This window comes from Thalassophryne amazonica, chromosome 6 (assembly GCF_902500255.1).
Source record: "Thalassophryne amazonica chromosome 6, fThaAma1.1, whole genome shotgun sequence".
NCBI lineage: Eukaryota > Metazoa > Chordata > Actinopteri > Batrachoidiformes > Batrachoididae > Thalassophryne > Thalassophryne amazonica.
Genome location: NC_047108.1, coordinates 19,438,483 through 19,458,664, shown reverse-complemented (window position 1 = coordinate 19,458,664; position 20,182 = coordinate 19,438,483). Strand labels below are relative to the sequence as shown.

The following is a 20,182-nucleotide window of genomic DNA, read 5'->3' as shown; positions in this document are numbered from 1 at the left end:
ATATTTCTTCCCACCACTGTCGCTGCTGCAGTAGAGAAGGAGATTATCCGTTTGGCTCTGTGTGTGTACATAAACGCACAGCAAAAAATGACAATAATATTCATGAAAATGCATGGCGTAAAAAATACTCATAAGTCAAGCTATACTAGGCCTATCAACAAAATTTAAAAGTGCTATCAAGGTTGACGTCTCCACGTTCAACACACATTTATAGGGAGCCCCAGAGTTCAGCAGATTGAGTGTTAGGTCTGCTTAATTAGGTCATGTGACTTTTTACGTGAGGACGCGTCATTCAATTCCACAGAGTTAATGACCCACACTTGTGCTAAATTTAACTCAGGTGAACATCTAATTCTCTGCCCTTCTCAGGCTGTTTGGAGCAGTTATTATCAGACTGAAGGACTTCAATTGTGTTACAGTGTCACAGTGTATTGGCCTCCTGGCCCTTATTCCAAACTCTTCAATGAATTCAGTGACATGATTTCTGATTTGGTAACCTGTGCTGATCACATATTAATTACTGTCAACTTTAATGTTCATGTGAAAAAGCCTCCAGCCCTTAGCAAAGCGTTTTTTGGAATGTTTAGGAAATGTTTGGATTTAGTCTGTTCACTCAGGGATTGACTCACTACAGTCGTAATACTCGAGATTTGGTCCTGGAACATGATACTGACATGGCCTCTCTGACACTGGTAGTTCTGAATCATTCTCTCATTAAATGTAAGTCTCAATATCCTTCCCAATGACACTGGATTCCTGTAGGCCAATTCGGCATCAAACTTTACTTAAAGGAGTTGCAGTCAGAGAGTCCAAAGGGCATGAGTGGTTGCTTGTATGTTCAAAGGCTGGAATACACAGGCTGTCGGAGAGCCAAACATGTGGTGACCCAAGACGGGCCACTGAAGCAGGTCACTCTGAGCCAAGCAGAGGTGCTGTGGATTCCCACTTATATTGTAGTATCAAATTACAGTACTTGTAGAGTCGTATTTCTTATGTATCGTGATACGTATCAAATCAGCACCCAAATATCAAGAAAAGTATTGGATCAGGACATAAGTGTATCGTCCCAGCCTCGAAATCTATGATCACAGCTTTTAAATGCAAAATTTCAAATTTATTAATTTATATAGCGGCAATTCACGATAAAATCACCTCAAGGTGCTTCACACAACACAGAAAACACAACAAAAGAATTAAAAGATTAAAACATGATAAAAAAGTAACCCATAAAAAAAACTACAAAAATAAAAATCTAATATACATAATAACATAATAACATACATAAAATTGTAATGATAAAACATGGAAAACAGGTGGTTCTTAAGTTTCGTTTTAAAAGTCTTCACAGTGTCCGACTGCCTTATGTGCAACGGGAGATCATTCCACAGGACAGGGGCATGATAGGAAAAGGCTCTGTGATCGGCAGACTTTTTATTCAGCCTGGGAACACAGAGAAATCCCATGCCCTGTGAATGCAGGGCCAGAGCCAGTACGTAGGGCTTAACCAGGTCTGCCAGGTAGGAAGGTGCCAGTCTGTAAACAATTTTATAGGCCAGTAATAGAACCTTAATCTGATCTCAATGGGACAAGAAGCCAGTGAAGACATGCCAAAATGGGCATAATATGATCAAAATTTCTGCTTCATGTCAAATGTCTGGCAGGAGCATTTTGAACCAATTGGAGACCCATAACGCTGGACTGCGGTAAACCAGAAAATAAAGCATTGCAGTAGTCCAATCTAGAAGAGATAAATGCATGTATCAAAGTCTCAGCATCAGTCATAGACGGGATGGGACGAATCTTCGCAATATTTCACAGGTGGAAGAAAGCAGTCCTCGTAAAATCTCTAATGTGGAGGTCAAAGGACAACGTAGGATCAAAAATTACCCCAAGGTTCCTCACTTTGTCAGTGTGATGTATGACACACGAGCCTAGGCTCACTGGCTGGCCGCGCTAGCTGGTCAAATTAATGCCGACGTCTCACTGGACCAAGAACCATCATTTCGGTCTTATCAGAGTTTAAAAGTAGGAAGATGCTCGTCCAGGAATCTACCAAGAGATAATCTTTCTCGCCCCACGGGATTGTCACAACTTGCAGATTCCATTTCTAATGTATCGTGATATATAGTGTGGGTACAGCTAACTGATAAACCACTAAAAAAATGTCGCGGACATTACCGCTAACTTTTAGTACTGACTCGTTCACAGCCACATCGGATTACACTGTGATACTCATAGCCAGTTTTGAGTTTAAAGCACTACAGGGGCTGCTGGGTAAATTCAAAGGTCAAGTCACATAACCGCCATTCCCAGGATCACAAACTCAGTTAGCTGAAAAGCTAATCCGCTCACGAAAAAGTTAGCTTCGCTATTAGCGGTTTAACAGATTAGCGGAACCTTGCCCCCCGACTGGTGATATGTATATCAAATCAGTACACAGTTATCATGATACGTATTGGACCAGGGTAAAAGTGTTTTGTCCTTGCCTTAAAGTCTATAATAGTAGATTTACACTAGTTGTCTCAAATTTTCTGTGTGCTCAAGAAGTATTGTTGCTGCATTCCGGAATGCAAGGTGTCAATTCTGAGCTCTCGTTTTATACATAGTGCAACTGAACAACTCATTTGTCAGGGCAGCTGTCCTTGAGCACCCCCACTGTGGTGGGACAGCACCGAACTGGCTGGGAGGTGCCGCCATGAGCCAGGCGGTAGCTCTACAATGGGATACAGGATCCCTCCCAGGACGCACGTATTTTATTCGTAGGATGTTTCTCCTGGTATGTAAATTCTCAGCCAATCACAAAGTCAGTGCCCATTACGTCATTCACGCGATTAGCATACAATTAACATATCAATGCGAATGTGCTGAAAATGTAATGATAATAAATGAAATTGTATATATATATATATATATATATATATATATATATATATGTACACGAGGTCTATTAGAAAAGTATCCAACCTTATTATTTGTTTCAAAAACCATATGGATTTGAATCACGTGTGATTGCGTCAGACAAGCTTGAACCCTCGTGCGCATGCGTGAGTTTTTCCACACCTGTCGGTTGCGTCATTCGCCTGTGAGCAGGCTTTGAGTGAGGAGTGGTCCACCCCCTCGGCAGATTTTCATTGTCAGGAAATGGCGGAATGATTTGGGCTTTTTTTCCCCATCACAATTTTTTCAGAAACTGTTAGAGACTGGCAGCTGGAAACCATTCGAAAAATTTATCTGGCTTTCTGTGAAAATTTTACAGGCTTCACAGAGAATAAGGACTGTTACTACAGCTTTAAGGACGGCTTTAAGGACGCTCGGCGCCGTGCTCCCAGCCACCATCGAGAGCCACAAACCACCGGATCATTTCTAAACGGATGGCTCTGCGGAGCCGGGACCGTCGTGTGCACTTTCTCTGGTTATCACAAGAGCTGGACATCAACCATTTTCTGGCAGATTTCACTTTCAACAAGAGATTTTGTCATGGAAAGCCGAGCGGAGGCTTCACGTGTCACGATGGATTCGCTACTGGAGCGAGACAAAACCACCTCCGTTTTGGTCTCACAGGACGGCTTTGATCACGGCGTTGCTGTGCGCCATGCGGCACCGCCGCGATGCGCGAAGCCTCCCCTCCTCTTTCCATGACAAAAACTCCTGTAACAGTGGAATGTGCCGTTCATTTCCAAACTGGACGCTGTGTTTTATCCGGGACATCGTCTGACTAGCACAGGAATTGTGAAAAGACATGGACATCAGCACTTTTTCGGCACATTGAGACAGACGTGCGGAGGAATTCCACGCGTCGCGGCGGTGCTGCATGGCGCAAAGCAACGCCTCACGGACATGTTCTGGCATGTCCAGGCACATCCACAATTTCTCGGATAATCACTTCGACGTGCGAAGCCTCCGCTCGGCTTTCCATGACAAAATCTCTTGTTAAAAGTGAAATCTGCCGGAAAATGGTTGATATCCAGCTCTTGTGACAACCAGAGAAATGGCACACGACGGTCCCGGCTCCACAGAGCCATCCGTTTAGAAATGATCCGGTGGGTTGTGGCTCTTGATGGCGGCACGGAGCGCGGCGTGCCGAGCGTCCTTAAAGCCGTCCTTAAAGCTGTAGTAACACTCCTTATTCTCTGTGAAGCCCGTAACATTTTCACCGAAAGCCAGATAAATTTTTCTAATGGTTTCCAGCTGCCAGTCTCTAACAGTTTCTGAAAACATTCTGATGGAAAAAAAGCCCAAATCATTCCGCCATTTCCTGACAATGAAAATCCGACGAGGGGGCTGGACCACTCCTCACTCAAAGCCTGCTCACAGGCGAATGACGCAACCGACAGGCGTGGAAAAACTCACGCATGTGCACGAGGGTTCAAGCTCGTCTGACGCAATCACACGTGATTCAAATCCATATGGTTTTTGAAAAAAATAATAAGGTCGGATACTTTTCTAATAGACCTCGTATATATATATATATATATTGCTGTTAGCACAGTTTAAGATAGTGTCCATCTCTCAATGCAGTAGATCAGTGGAATCTGTTAAATGTGGTTTTCTTGGCTTCACTTTTATTTTGAGATGGTCACAAATAATTCATGGGTTAATGCAAGAGAGAACAGTGAAATTTGATGTCATCAAATTCATCTTCTTTTATTAAACAAAAGAAATCTAAACTACGAGGTCTGTTAGAAAAGTATCCAACCTTTTTATTTTTTTTCAAAAACCTGATGGATTTGAATCACGTGTGCTTGCAAGAGTCAACCTTGAACCTTCATGCTCATGCATGAGTTTTTTCACACGCCTGTTGATTGCATCATTTGCTTGTAAGCAGCCTTTGTGTGAGGACTGGTGTAGTCTCTCGTCGTTTTTTCTTTGCAAGGAAAATGGCGGAACAACTGGAGCAGCGCGACTGCATCAAATTTTGCCAGAAACTGGGCAAAATTTGCTGACATGCTGACATTTCCTTTGTCGTGGATGTCATTGCCGCTTGTGTGTCTTTCAGTATTTCAGTATTTAGACTTCAACACGGTGGGGCTTTTGCTCCGCCATCAGCTTCGTGCCGAAGCCATCGGCATGAATTTCACCGCCACTCTTTTCATGGCCAAATCTTCTGTCACAGTGGAATGTGCCGAAAAAGTGCTGATGTCCACCTCTTCCGCAATTTCTCGGATAGTCACACAACAGTCCCGCATTACCACAGCGTTCACTTTGGAAATGATCTGGTCATTTCAGCATGTTGATGGCCGGCCTGGAGCATGGGTCGCTCTCCACCATTGTACAGACGTCTTTAAACTGGGTTGTACCGCTCCTTAATCTGTGTGATGCCCATAGGATCGTCACCGAAAGCCGTCTGAATAATCCGAATGGTTTCCACCTGGCTGTCGCCCAGTTTCTGGCAAAATTTGATGCAGTCGTGCTGAAAAAACTCACGCATGTGCACGAAGGTTCAAGGTTGGCTCATGCAAGCACACATGATTCAAATCCATCAGGTGTTTGAAAAAAATAAAAAGGTCGCATACTTTTCTAACAGACCTCATATAAACAGAGCCATCAGGATTCAAAAAGTAAATTTCCAAACAAATAGAAAGCAAAAATAGGCAAAATAAACAAATCATGTAGTCTTTACCTTCAATTGTGAGAAGTCAGGGTCATCAATGGACCGCAACTTGAAATGATGGACATTGTGTGTTAACTGTTTGGCGCGTTTGTTCACACTTTCGGCGTGTGCGCATTATCTTATGCTAATCGCATGAATGACATAGTAGGTACTGACTTTGTGATTGGCTGAGAATTTACATACCAGGACTTATTAGGCTCGTCTGTCACTATCCACGGGCGTGCAGAGCAGGACCAACGCTGCCAACATGTTTGAATTTGTTTTGGGTTTTCTGAACTACACAAAGTGCAGAAGATATCAATACAGTCTAATATTATTGGGGAGAGGACGGTCTGGTGGTTAAGCGTTGGGCTTCAGACCAGAGGATCCTCGGTTCAAAACCCAGCCTGACCGGAAAATCACTAAGGGCCCTTGTGCAATGTTCATAATCCCCTAGTTGCTCCTGGTGTGTAGTAAGTACTGTGCATGGAGGCACCCACACATCGGTGTGTGTGTGAAAGGGTGAATGCGAGGCATCATTGTAAAACACTTTGAGATTCTGATGCAGATGGAAAAACGCGATATAAATGCAGTCCATTTACCATTTATTAGCTTTGATTAGAACCAGATCACGTTTCAAGCAGAAGTCTGGTTGGATCTGTGACATTTGATCACCTTCTTAGCAGAATTTGTCAGATGTTTATATGAATGTGTTGTGATATTTGATTCAGAAAAATATTTCCTACCATGAATTTCAGAGGCTTTTTGGGGGGGGGGGGGGGGGGGGGGGGGTGGGGGGGGGGGGGGGGTGGAAAATGAAATCCCCCCCCCCCACCAAAAACTCCTTTTCTGGTACAATGAAGGTTCCCCCCAAAAAGAGCTTTTTTTTTTGGTATAATGAAAGTTCCCGCGACCCGGTCCTGGATAAGCTCTGCTGCGATGACCTTGAACAACAGAGGTCACGCAAAACTGTCAAACTGACCTGAGCCTCCCCAAGTTTGGACCAATCAGGTTTGAGGTAGAACATGATGCCAACAGAGGATCCAGGAAGTGTTACCCCTCTGATCAGCAAGATGATGAGAACCACGTAGGGGAAGGTCGCTGTGAAGTACACAATCTGAAACACACAAAGTCTTACCATCAGTCAGCGAGCACTGAGACACTTTCACTGCAGGGACCAGATTCAGTCCTCGTAACCAGGCCCGTGTCAGGGATCACACGGAACCTGATCATGACCACAGGACCATCACCTCTGTGACAGCTGTCAGTCACTGAGTGGGCCGCCCCTTCACTGAGATGTGGCTGACTCTGTGATAACCCACAGGACGCTGGAGCCTGAGTGAATCGAGTAAAACAGCAGGAAATAAAAACTGAACTTGTTACCCGAACCTGCACACATACGGGAACGTGGTGGCAGAACTTCGGCACCCTGGAGAACATCGTGTCAGGACTTTAGAGTCCAGGCAAGAACATTCTTCTCCCAGAATCCTCAGCTCAGCAAACACAAACAGAACGGCTGGATCCACTGAGACCCACAAACCTGATCTGCACTCTGGACCTGGACCTGTGAAGTTTTTATCGGGTCTCTCTCACTCCCAGCTGACTCAGCTGGCTGAGTTTTGGGCTCCCTGCTGGTGCTCAGTGTTTCTGTTGGTACCGAGAGCCGTGTGAAGCACCGCCCAAAACACACAGCTTCCAGGATAAACTCCTGTGGAGGTCAAATCCCTGAAATCTATAAAAGGCTTTTGTAATCAAACAGAACAAAAGGTTTTTTAGAATGAAGATTTGCAGGTAAAGTGGGAAGATTTATTCCCTCAAAAACCTTTTGTCAGCATTGAAGCATTCAGACACTCAGACGAGTAAAATCCTTCATTAGTTTACAAATAAATCACCCCCCCCCCCCCCCCCCAAAAAAAGACATGCACTTAGCACAACTGGAGACCCCAGAGCAGAGAACCATACAGCTGGAAAACTGGAACCATCTTTGATAGCTGTGGCCGTAAAGATGTTCTCTACATGGCAAACCTTCAGTCTGTTCAACAAAAGTCTCCGTGTGGAAACAAGCAGACGGTTCACCGCTGAACAAGGCAAGAGGTCAGGATACTCCAGGAACTCAGTCCGCAAGGCAACAGTGTGCATGAGGGACTGAGCAAACGGCTTAACCAGGAACACAAGCAGAGGGTCAGAACACAGAGAGCAACTGCACTGTGCCGGACATTTGAAGTGTTTGTGTGTGTGTACCTTCCCGGTGGATCTGACTCCTTTCCAGATACAGAAATAAACCAGAACCCAGACGGCGAGCAGACACAACAGCAGCTCCCAGTCGATGTGTCCGACATCGTCCAGACCAGACGAGATCTTCAGCACCTTGTTCCTGCGGACAGGCGGCGATCAGACGACCACCAGTGACACTCAGGAGTTGGACATATGTTGTTGCAGTCATGAGGGTGTTTGACCAATCAGGGACATCTGTTACAGGTAAACTCTACCCACACACCAAACTGACATCACCCATGCTGGTGTCGCAGACCGAACGGTCCGCCCCTAAAAACTGATCCGCCTTTTGCATCTGCGCATTAGAGGCTGACATTTTTTCGGGAATCCCACAGGTCACGGGATTCCCATGGGAGTCAACTTTGCTGTTTGTCACGTGATTGGGGCGGTACGAGATTAAATGTTCACAGGAGCAGACGGGAGCGGGAACCAAGGTTTAAGGCAGCAAGCAGTCCTGCCGTCATTTGGGTGGTCAATTTTTGAAAAAGATGGCCGAAAAAATTAGCAGGCAGCTTTGCTTAAAGCCGTTTAAAATTAGGACTGGGTTTGATCGCTGCAGCTCTGTGTGTGTGTGTGTGTGTGTGTGTGTGTGTGTGTGTGTGTGTGTGTGTGTGTGTGTGTGTGTGTGTGTGTGTGTGTGTGTGTGCTGCGAGGAGGGAGAAGGGAGGGGCCGGGGGAGGGGTATGAGCCGCTTCAGTCAGTGCACAGAGAGCGCGCGCTGAGCAGCACGTTATAAGAAACAAAATGTGGCGCTGCCTTTATTTCTCCCTGGACTGATCTATCGGTCCATCCTGTTCACACCGTGTGCACGTGTTGGTGACAGTTATACTGAATTTATGAGATGAAATAAATGGTCAAAATTCCTTAAAAAATGAGAGTATATGAATGAACGTTATAAAAATCACACTATGTGTTTTAAAAAAAAAAACTCATGTGGAGAAACTCTGCAGTGATGTTCAGAAGCAGAAATCACATAAAGCAGCTGAGAACTCTGAACTTTAACAGGCTGTTATTTTCTAAAGATATTTATTTTAGATGACTTAATGTCGTTTTATGTTCAAGCACAAAATGTGATTGAGGAGGAGAAAAAAGAGGAAAAAAAACTCTAGTCAGAATAAAAATACAAGCTGCTGAATTTTGTTATTTTTCAAAGTTATTGCAGCTCTGCGTTTCATTTATTTCAAAGTAAGTTACCTCTTATTAGTCAAATCAGTCTGCCCTGTTGAGTTTTTCCCTACACGTTTGTGTATTTTTTCCTTCTTCATAAGTTTGGTGTTTGTTCTACAAAGTTTGAAAAAACAATTTTCTTCAATTTTCAACACTTTTCTTTATAGCAGTTCTGTAATTTCAGAATTGCAACAGAAACAACCACAAATCAGAAAAAGTTGGAACTATATGTAAAATGAAGATAAAAATAAAAATGTTGCACTATTCCAAGTTTCTCCACTCAGACCCACAGAAGCAAAAAGTTCTTCCAGAGTTGTGTCTTGGTGGCTTCCCTCACTCGTCTCCTTCCAGCATGGACATTTAGTTTTTGAGAACTGCCTACCTGTAGGCATTTCCACAGTGTACCACAAGTACCACAGTGTTTGTATTTCTGAATAACTGATATAAATGAAGTGTAAGAAATATTCAGTCACTTGGAAATGTTCACGTTTTCATCCTCTGACATTTCTCAAGAAAACTGGCTGTAAAAACAATTAATTAATTCTTACATTTAGAATAAACTGTCCTGTCCCAACCTCTTTTTTTCCTGGAAAATGCTGCAGGCATATTAACAAAAAAATAAATAAAAATAAAGCTGACCGCACAAAACATGAAATATGTTGGTTTCATAGTCAGCAGTTACAGAAATTGAAGACAAAGTAAATGTCAGGATCATTACGTGTCCATTTGTGTATTTTACTGAAGATTTTTTTTTTTTGGATTAAGGCAATAAGTGCCTCCTTGTATTAACACAGATGAACTCTTCCTGTTGCCATATCTTCTGAAATAAAATGGCAGAACACTAAAGCCTAAAAAATAAAAGAAGGAAAAAATGGGAGCGGTACAGGAGTGGGAGTCATTCTGAATGGGAGCAGGATGGAAGTGGGAGTCATTTTACCAGGAGTGGGACAGGACAGGGATTTTTTTTTTTTTTTTACTCTGGCCCGGGATTGGGATGGGACAGGAATTTTTCTTTGGGAGCGGGACGGGACACGAGTGAAAATCTACTCCCGTGTCACCCTCTACTGTGCATGCATCATTTCGGACCACAGCAGCACGTGTGAGACGGAGTCTTCTCACCCAAAGCGATCAAATGGATTAATGGGATTATTAACCATCAGATGATAAAGGTAAAACTTCTTAAATCATTCTAAAGTCAGTTTTAAGCAGAAAAGAGGCGAAATTCCGTGAAGCTTTGTAATGGCCGATGCGTAGTGAACGCATCAGCTACCTGTTCGTTTAGGCCGTGGCGCTCTGATCGCGTCTGCCACCTTTTATGATGAAATAATGCTGAATTTATGTGGAAATGATTGTTGTACAAAAACTTCAGATATCTGTGGCTGAGACAGATGATGACTGGAGGCAGTTTGAAGCAGAAACGAGGTGATAATCGGTGAACCGCGTCATCAGGGGGGCCGGTTTTTAGAGGGGCCGTTCGGTCTGCGACACCAGCACTCCATTAGCTACCCCGAGCTAACTAGGCTAAGTCTGGTTTCATATAATGGCAGGGTTTAGATGGCCACTCCCCAAAAACATGTGATTGGATCAAATTCTTGGACACGCCCCCAAGTGCAGGATAAGTCCTTCAGATAAATTTCAAACTACAAGTATATTCTACATGTATAAAGAATCATCATTAAACTGGATAGTTAACTCTAGTTATAACCCTGCAAAGTGGGCGTGTCTCCAGAAAGAAAGACGATTCACCAAAGTTCAGTCAGTGAAACTTCAAACAACATCAACCCAACTAAGGACAAGAGAACCAACGTCCAACCTTCATCCAACCAAACCTTCAATCACACAGAGAGTCCCAACGAGGAGGACAAACTACAGGAGGACAACAAATTACAGGAGGACAACAAACTACAGAAAGACAACAAACTACAGGAGGTCAGCAAGCTACAGGAGGACAAATTGGGGGAGGATAAACTACAGGAGATCAACAAACTACAGGAAGACAACAACCAGATGAGGACAATCAAGAATCAGAGGAGGACGCCAGCATACTACAAGAGTACACCCAGAGGAGGACAACAAACTACAGGAGGACAACAAACTACAGGAGGACAACAAACTACAGAAAGACAACAACCAGATGAGGACAATCAACAATCAGAGGAGGACGCCAGCATACTACAAGAGTACACCCAGAGGAGGACAACAAACTACAGGTGTACAATTCAGAGGAGGACGACAAACTACAGGAGTACAAACCAGAGGAGGACAACAAACTACAGGAGTACACGCTGCAGGAACAAACTACAGGCGTACAGTCTGCAGGAAGACTACTAATTACAGGACGACAAACCGGAGGAGGACAAAATACAGGAAGACAAATAGCAGAAAGACAACAAAGGATAGGATCACAACCCAGAGGGGGATAGGCACAGGAGGACAAACTGCAAGTGGACAACAAAGCACAGAGGACAAACTACAGGAGGACAACAAACTACAGGAGGTCAGCAAGCTACAGGAGGACAAATTGGGGGAGGATAAACTACAGGAGATCAACAAACTACAGGAAGACAACAACCAGATGAGGACAATCAACAATCAGAGGAGGACACCAGCATACTACAAGAGTACACCCAGAGGAGGACAACAAACTACAGGAGGACAACAAACTACAGAAAGACAACAAACTACAGAAGGTCAGCAAGCTACAGGAGGACAAATTGGGGGAGGATAAACTACAGGAGATCAACAAACTACAGGAAGACAACAACCAGATGAGGACAATCAACAATCAGAGGAGGACCCCAGCATACTACAAGAGTACACCCAGAGGAGGACAACAAACTACAGGCATACAGACTGGAAGAGGATGACAAACTGCAGGAGTACAAAGTGAAGGAGGTCAAACTACAGGTGTACAATTCAGAGGAGGACAACAAACTACAGGAGTACACGCTGCAGGAACAAACTACAGGCGTACAGTCTGCAGGAAGACTACTAATTACAGGACGACAAACCGGAGGAGGATGACAAAATACAAGAGGACGAACTACAGGAGTACAAACCGGAGGAGGACAAAATACAGGAGGACAGAACATAGGAGGACAAATAGCAGAAAGACAACAAAGGATAGGATCACAACCCAGAGGGGGATAAGGCACAGGAGGACAAACTGCAAGTGGACAACAAAGCACAGGAGGACAAACTACAGGAGGACAAAGCAAAGGAGAACAAAGTACAGGAGGACAAAGCGGAAGAGAACAAATCACAGGAGGAGAACTAACCAGAGGAGAACAAACTACAGGAGGACAAAGCGGAGGAGAACAAATCACAGGAGGAGAACTAACCAGAGGAGAACAAATCACAGGAGGACAAAGCGGAGGAAAAGAAAGCACAGGAGGAGAACAAATCACAGGAGGACAAAGCGGAGGAAAAGAAAGCACAGGAGGAGAACAAATCACAGGAGGACAAAGCGGAGGAAAAGAAAGCACAAGAGGACAACAAACCAGAGGAATACAAAGCACAGGAGGACAACAAACCAGAGGAATACAAAGCACAGGAGGAGAACAAACCAGAGGAAAACAAAGTACAGGAGGACAACAAACCAGAGGGGAACAAACTGGAGGTGAACAAAGTACAGGAGGACAACAAACCGGAGTTGAACAAACCAGAGAACAAAGTACAGGAGGGCAACAAAGTGGAGTTGAACAAACCAGAGGAGAACAAAGTACAGGAAGACAACACGGAAGACAACAAAGCACGAGAGGACAAACTGGAGGAGAGCAAAGTACGGGAGAACGAAGCAGAGGAGAACTCACTCCCAGAACTCGATGACGGGTGAACTGCAGGTGACGTTGGCACTGGAGTTGGGTGTCACGGTGCTGCTGCAGTTGTGCTGCCTGAAGTTCTCAATGCAGCTGGGCGTGTTCCAGGTGTTGTTGCAGGTGGACCAGGGCAGGACGGCGGTAAACGAGTGGATTAAGTAGTAGAAGCCCCATGTCAACACCATGATGTAGTAGGTGTTACAGAAGAACACGATGACCATGGAGGCGTAGCCCAGACCTGGGAAGAGGAACACGGTCAACCAGAGTCTCCACAGCTCCAACGGTTAAATCATCTTCAAGAAATTAACTTCATGATAAGGTCAAAGTTCACTAAGAAGATTTTAGCCACATTCACATTACCACTCAAAATCAGATCTTTAGTGTATCCAGATTGTATAAACTTGATTTTGGTTTTTTTTGGTAGTCTGGACATCAAGAAACCACATGAGGTCAGTTTTTCCCAAAGTGGCTTCAAACCATATGAGCAGGTGGTTTGAAATGCAATTCAAGTTTCTGCAAATCTGAAAGTGTTGTCTGCATCACACGCAGTCAAAGAACACAGTCAAAAATAACATGGATGGATGAGGACATAATCAATGAATCAATCAACATTTATTCATATCGGCCTTTACAGCAGCCAGACGATGCCCAAAGTGTTATACAGTAATATCAAAGATCAAGAATTCGCAAAAATAAAACATACAATAGAGATAAAATTGTAAAAAACAAAACAAAATGTCATCTTGACCTTTAATTTAAAAAGTTCTGGGTCAGAAACAGTCTGTAAATAAGGAGTTAACATGTTCCTCATTCTGGGTTCAGGTACCACAAAACACCATCACTCCAGAGTTTATATTCTGACCTGAGAACATCTCAGCAAAGTCGACCAGACGCCCATAATGTCCGACTGTAAGTGAGGAAAGGTCAAATCTCAGACATGTAGGAAGGTGCAAGAATCTTAATAGCTTTAAAAACAAACACTGAAATCTTAAAATTAATTCTAAAACAAGAGTGTCGTGAGTACAGTACAGGAGTAATATGGTCACTTCTGGAAGTGTTCATTGAGAGATGAATAGCAGCATTTTGCACAAGTTGGAGGCGTTAACACCAGCATGAAGTGAGTTACAGTCATTAAGTGTTGTTAGTGTTATAGATTTGTTGTGTTTTTCTAGTTAAAATACTGTAGTACTGTAGGAACTCACATGTATGATTTTAGGGTTTGCAAACGTTTTTAACTGTTAAGCTTTACTCACTATGCTAGCAAAAAATGTTTGGGAACTGGAAGTTAGCGTAACAAAATTTAGCGGAAGCTAATTGGTCCGCGGATGGTTTTCAAAGGTAGCTGAAAAGCAAATCCGCTAATGAAAAAATTAGCTTAGCTAATTAGCGGTTAGCAGAACTGTGCCCACCGCTGATGGTTGTAGCGTCCTTCAGAACAGAGGGACACAGGTTTACAACTGACTTTATAGTCTGAAACAACACTCTGGGACAAGGACAACTGCTGGAAATAATACGAGACCGATATTAAGATTTTGTCTCCTTCACAGCCTTCTGGTAGTGCATTAGACTGTCCCTCAGAATACCCAGAGACACCTGTAGTTTGTCCTTTTTCCACCTTTTTCCCCACCTGTCTGCAGCATTTTCTGAAGGCACAGGTTGAGGCATTTAATCAGGACTCGGATCTTGATTTACTGGATTTGCAGTGAAAAGGGCCAACAGAGACTTGAATCACTGAGCATGTGGAGTGGAAAGAAGAGAGGATGTTTTCTGACAGCAACAGAGACATTCATCCATTCATGGCATAAAACTGAGAGTCCATGAAGGCAGCAGCAAATTCCCCCACTGTCGAGGATGTGACCACATGGCAGCGAGAGGCAGGAACAAGTGGCTTAGCCAGGTCTCCCATGAGAGCCAGGTCTCCCATGAGAGCCAGGTCTCCCATGAGAGCCAGGTCTCCGATAACAGCCAGGTCTCCCATGAGAGCCAGGTCTCCCATGAGAGCCAGGTCTCCGATAACAGCCACTGATCAAGAAGGTTGGAGACCTTACCCTGGTCATTGATGGCTCCACCACTTCTCCAACATCCCAAGTGCGGAACCTGGACATTCTGGACTCAACACTCTCATTCAGTTCCCATAAGCACATCACCAAATCTACCTTCTTCCACTTGCGCAACATTTCAAGACTCCGGCCATCACTTACCCACTCAGTCACCAAAACACTCATCCATGCCTTCATCATCTCCCGTTTGGACTACTGCAATGGTGTTCTGTCTGGGCTGCCCAACAAGGCCCTAGACAGATTGCAGTATGTCCAGAACTCAGCTGCCAGGGTGCTAACTCACACCAAGTCCTGGTAGCACATCACCCCCATCCTCAAGAAACTCCACTGTCTCCCAGTCAAAGAACGGATCAACTACAAAATCCAACTCCTTACTTACAAATCACTCCATTCACTGGCACCCAGGTACATCACGACCTTCTTCACCCCTACTCCCAGTCACAGCCCCTGCACTCTGCCAGCAAGGACCTACTCTCCACTCCCCGCACCAGACTCAGAACCTTTGGAGATAGGGCTTTCTATGTAACTGCCCCTACCCTCTGGAACAGCCTGCCCCCTCTCATCCGTTCTGCCACTTCTCTGACACAGTTCCAAAAGCACCTCAAAACACATCTCTTCTCTCTTGCTCTCTTCCTCCTCCCACTCTTGTAAAGCGACCTTGGGTATCATGAATTGCGCTATAGAAATCCAAGTCATTATTATTATTATTATTATTATTATTATTATGTGGACATAATCTGGTTTGAGCTGACAGTGTGGGGCAAGCACATCTTTATTCAATCATTACTGGATGCAGCAGATGAAAAGATCCAACTTTGACAAAACTCAGTCCAAGTGTTCCGGGTTTGACCCAGAAGAGAAACCAGCAGATCTTAATAAAGGGGCGGAGCCAGGAGATACTTTGACTCGTTAAAGTATTAAAGTGTAAAGTATACTCATTAAAGAGTATTAAAGTGATGTGACAATAAAACATCACCGCCTCAAATAACAAACAAACAAAAATGGCAGAAAATGGAAAGAGGAGAGTAGCTGAACATCTGAAACATTTACATATGCAAGGTTCAAAAACAAACAGATTTTATGAGGAAGGTTAATCATCACAAAGCAGAAATCTGAACGCTGCAGAGAAGCTCTCCTTATCAACAAAGTCCAGCTGACAATCAAAATTTATGAATTTATGACCAACAGCAATCTCAAAGAGTCAACGCCTGACCTTTAACCTCAGAGAAGGTCACCAGGTTCATCACCATTTCAACAATCAAAGCAACATTTCTTTTTTATTTTATTTTCTTTTTTAAAACATTCACATTTCAAACATCCAAACATTTCTGTACCACACACACACAGATTAAAGACCTTGCTTAAGGGCACATTGGTGATTTTCTGGTCTGATGGGGATTTGAACCGGGGATCCTCTGGTCTCAAATCCTCTTTATTTTTCTGCTTCACTGATGATGAAGCTGCAATCCTTTACTCCCCATCAGTGGCAGTGCTGATATGGAGCCCCGAGTTCCTGGGGCACATGACTTGACATGGACAACCATGAACGGGTCACCCTCCTACCATCTGGCAAGCATGAATGCAGCATGTGATGAAGACAGACTACCACACTACCAGACTACCACACAGCCACACTACCAGACTACCACACAGCCACACTACCAGACTACCACACTACCTGACTACCACATTGCCAGACTACCGCACTACCAGACTACCACACTACCGCACTACCAGATTCCCTGACTACCACACTACCAGACTACTGCACTACCGGGCTACCGCACTACCACACTATCAGACTACCGCACTACCAGACTACCGCACTACCGCACTACCAGACTACTGCACTACCAGACTACCGCACTGCCTGACTACCACACTGCCTGACTACCACACTGCCTGACTACCACACTACCTGACTACCACACTACCTGACTACCACACTACCAGCCTCCCACACTACCAACCTACCACACAACTGCACTACCAGATTACCACACTACCAGCCTACCACACAACCGCACTACCAGACTACCAAACTACCACACAGCCACACTACCACACAGCCACACTACCTGACTACCACATTGCCAGACTACCGCGCTACCAGACTACCACACTACCGCACTACCAGATTCCCTGACTACCACACTACCAGACTACTGCACTACCGGACTACCGCACTACCACACTACCAGACTACTGCACTATCAGACTACCGCACTACCAGACTACACAGCCGCACTACCAGACTACCAGCCTACCACACAACTGCACTACCAGATTACCACACAACCGCACTACCACACAACCGCACTACCAGACTACCGCACTACCAGATTCCCTGACTACCACACTACCAGACTACCGCACTACCGGACTACCGCACTACCACACTATCAGACTACCGCACTACCAGTCTACACAGCCGCACTACCAGACTACCGCACTACCAGATTCCCTGACTACCACACTACCAGACTACTGCATTACCAGACTACCGCACTACCAGACTACCAGCCTACCACACTGCCACACTACCTGACTACCACACTGCCAACCTACCACACAACCAGCCTCCCACACTACCAACTTACCACACAACCGCACTACCAGACTACCGCACTACCAGATTACCACACTACCAGCCTACCACACTACCGCACTACTGCACTACCAGACTACCACACAGTCTGTCTGTGTATTTGTTGATGTCTCTGTGCAGTACTTTCTCTTATGTTGTATGTTGTGTGTTAAATTAATATTTGCACACTAGATTTTTGGGGAAACACAGTTTCCATCTTCTGTGTCTTTACTGTCATATGACCTGACTGACAATAATGTTCACTTTGACTTTGAATCTTAGTATCTTAGTATCTGTAGGCAGCTGCTGATATTCAATAATAAAAATAAACATGATTTTGTGATGCAGGAAACCACTTTAAAAAGCAATGTAAATTTTACTGCTAAAACACATTTTGCATTTATTTCAAAATAACTGCAGCAGCTGACAGACTTATAATCGTCTGAAATTCAGTGGGAGCAGGATGAAGACAATAGTCCAGCGCGGGGCTCGACTTCAAAGCTTGTTTGAGAACTTTATTTCTCATCATTCATTCATTTTTTGAAGCTGCTTTTTCCAATTAAGGGTCACAGGGTGTAGCCTCTCTCAGTGGTCACTGGGCGATAGGTTGGGTTAGGGTTACATCACTGGGCAAGGTTAGATCACTGGGCGAGGGACAGGGTTAGGTCATTGGGGAAGGTTAGATCACTGGGCAAGCGGCGGGGTTAGGGTTACGTCACTGGGCAAAGTTGGATCACTGGGCGAGGGACAGGGTTAGGTCATTGGGGAAGGTTAGATCACTGGGCGAGCGGCGGGGTTAGGGTTAGGTCATTGGGCAAGGTTAGGTCACTGGGTGAGCGGCGGGGTTAGGGTTAGATCACAGGGTGAGGGACAGGGTTAGGTCATTGGGCAAGGTTAGGTCACTGGGTGAGCGGCGGGCTTAGGATTAGATCACTGGGTGAGGGACAGGGTTAGGTCATTGGGGAAGGTTAGATCACTGGGCGAGCGGCGGGGTTAGGGTTAGATCACTGGGTGAGGGACAGGGTTAGGTCATTGGAGAAGGTTAGATCACTGGGCGAGCGGCGGGGTTAGGGTTAGGTCATTGGGAAAGGTTAGATCACTGGGCGAGCGGCGGGGTTAGGGTTAGGTCATTGGGAAAGGTTAGATCACTGGGCGAGCGGCGGGGTTAGGGTTAGGTCAATGGATGAGGGGCGAGGGGCGGGGTGATGTGAGGGTCACTGAACCTGCATGTCTCTGGATGTGGGAGGAAGCCGGAGCATCCGGAGGTAACCCACACAAACACGGGGAGAACATACAAACTCCACACAGAAAGACCACAGGTGGGAATCGAACCCATGACCTTCTTGCTGTGAGGCAACAACCACTAACCACTAATCCACCGTGCCGCCCATGTTCAATGAATAAAATGAACTGAGTGATTGTTGACTCCAGCTGGAACTTCATTTATTGATCTAAAGCATGTTGACCTGCTGGTGTGTCAGAGGGTGTGTGTCTGTGTAATAATGTGGGCGGAGCTCCGACTGAAGGTGACTTCCTTCAAAGTAAAGTCACAGAGTTACATAACCACTTTCCTTTATGTGTCTGTTATCAGACATCTGGATGAGATAAGAGTGAGTGTCTGTGCATTTCACCACGATCACAGTTTATCGCATCCAGATTAATCCGGTTTACAGGTCGAATCCCGATGACGAGGACATCAAACAGTCCGTCTGAATCATTTAACACAAAGAAAATTAAAGCGAGAAAAAAAATTCTCTTATTCTTAAAAAAGAATCACTGACCAATAATGTAACAAAAATAAATAAAATAAATAACATGGAGACGAAACAAAAACATTTGGACCATAAATAAACTAAATGAAGACAGAACCTAAAGATGGTTCACTTTGAGACTTTAGCCGCGTCTCACAGTCCACGTAAAGACACGTTGAGACGTCGATGACTGTGCCGTGTGACAGCCGTTAAGACGAGGACGTCCCCAATGATTTGGACAAAAAAAATAAAAATAAAAGTCTTTATTAATTGCAGCCAGATGACTTTGAAAAGTTTTCCCTCAGTGACTGTGCAGTAAAAGGAGACTAGGTGAGGGAAGCCACCAGAACAGCCAGACGACCCTGGAGGACTCAGAGGTTTAGAGAACGTCTGTCTGGTGCCTCATGGCACAAAGGAGCTCGGGTCTACCATGTGCCTTCTCGCAAACTGGAACCTAGATTTGAACCCTCAGTCGGTATCCATCAGTGTTTGTTCTGGTGTACAACCCCAATTCCAATGAAGTTGGGACGTTGTGAAAAATGTAAATAAAAACAGAATACAATGATTTGAAAATCCTCTTATCATATATCCTCCATCCTATATTCAACTGATTACACCACAAAGACAAGATATTTAATGTTCAAACTGATAAACTTTATTGTTCTTGTGCAAATATTTGCTCATTTTGAAATGGATGCCTGCAACATGTTTCAAACAAGCTGGGACAGTGGTATGTTTACCACTGTGTTACATCACCTTTCCTTCTAACAACACTCAATAAGCATTTGGGAAATGAGGGCAATAAGATAAGATAAACTTTATTGATCTCACAAAGGAGAAATTCACGTTACGTCAGCTCTTAAAAAACACACAAGAATAAAAAATAAAACATACAATAGAGATAAAATTGTAAAAAACAAAACAAAATGTCATCT

The 20,182-nt window shown here is 44.5% G+C and overlaps 1 protein-coding gene across 1 annotated transcript in view; it reads right to left on the bottom strand.

Moving 5' to 3' along the window:
* Positions 1-20,182, bottom strand: part of slc6a8 (solute carrier family 6 member 8) — a 180,193-nt gene that overhangs the window by 103,150 nt on the left and 56,861 nt on the right. Inside the window, exons 3-5 of the mRNA XM_034171870.1 lie at positions 12,844-13,087; positions 7,832-7,964; positions 6,573-6,707 (exon numbers count right to left, since the gene is read on the bottom strand). Coding sequence (XP_034027761.1) covers positions 6,573-6,707; positions 7,832-7,964; positions 12,844-13,087 — 512 coding nt within the window. The remainder of the gene's footprint in view (positions 1-6,572; positions 6,708-7,831; positions 7,965-12,843; positions 13,088-20,182) is intronic.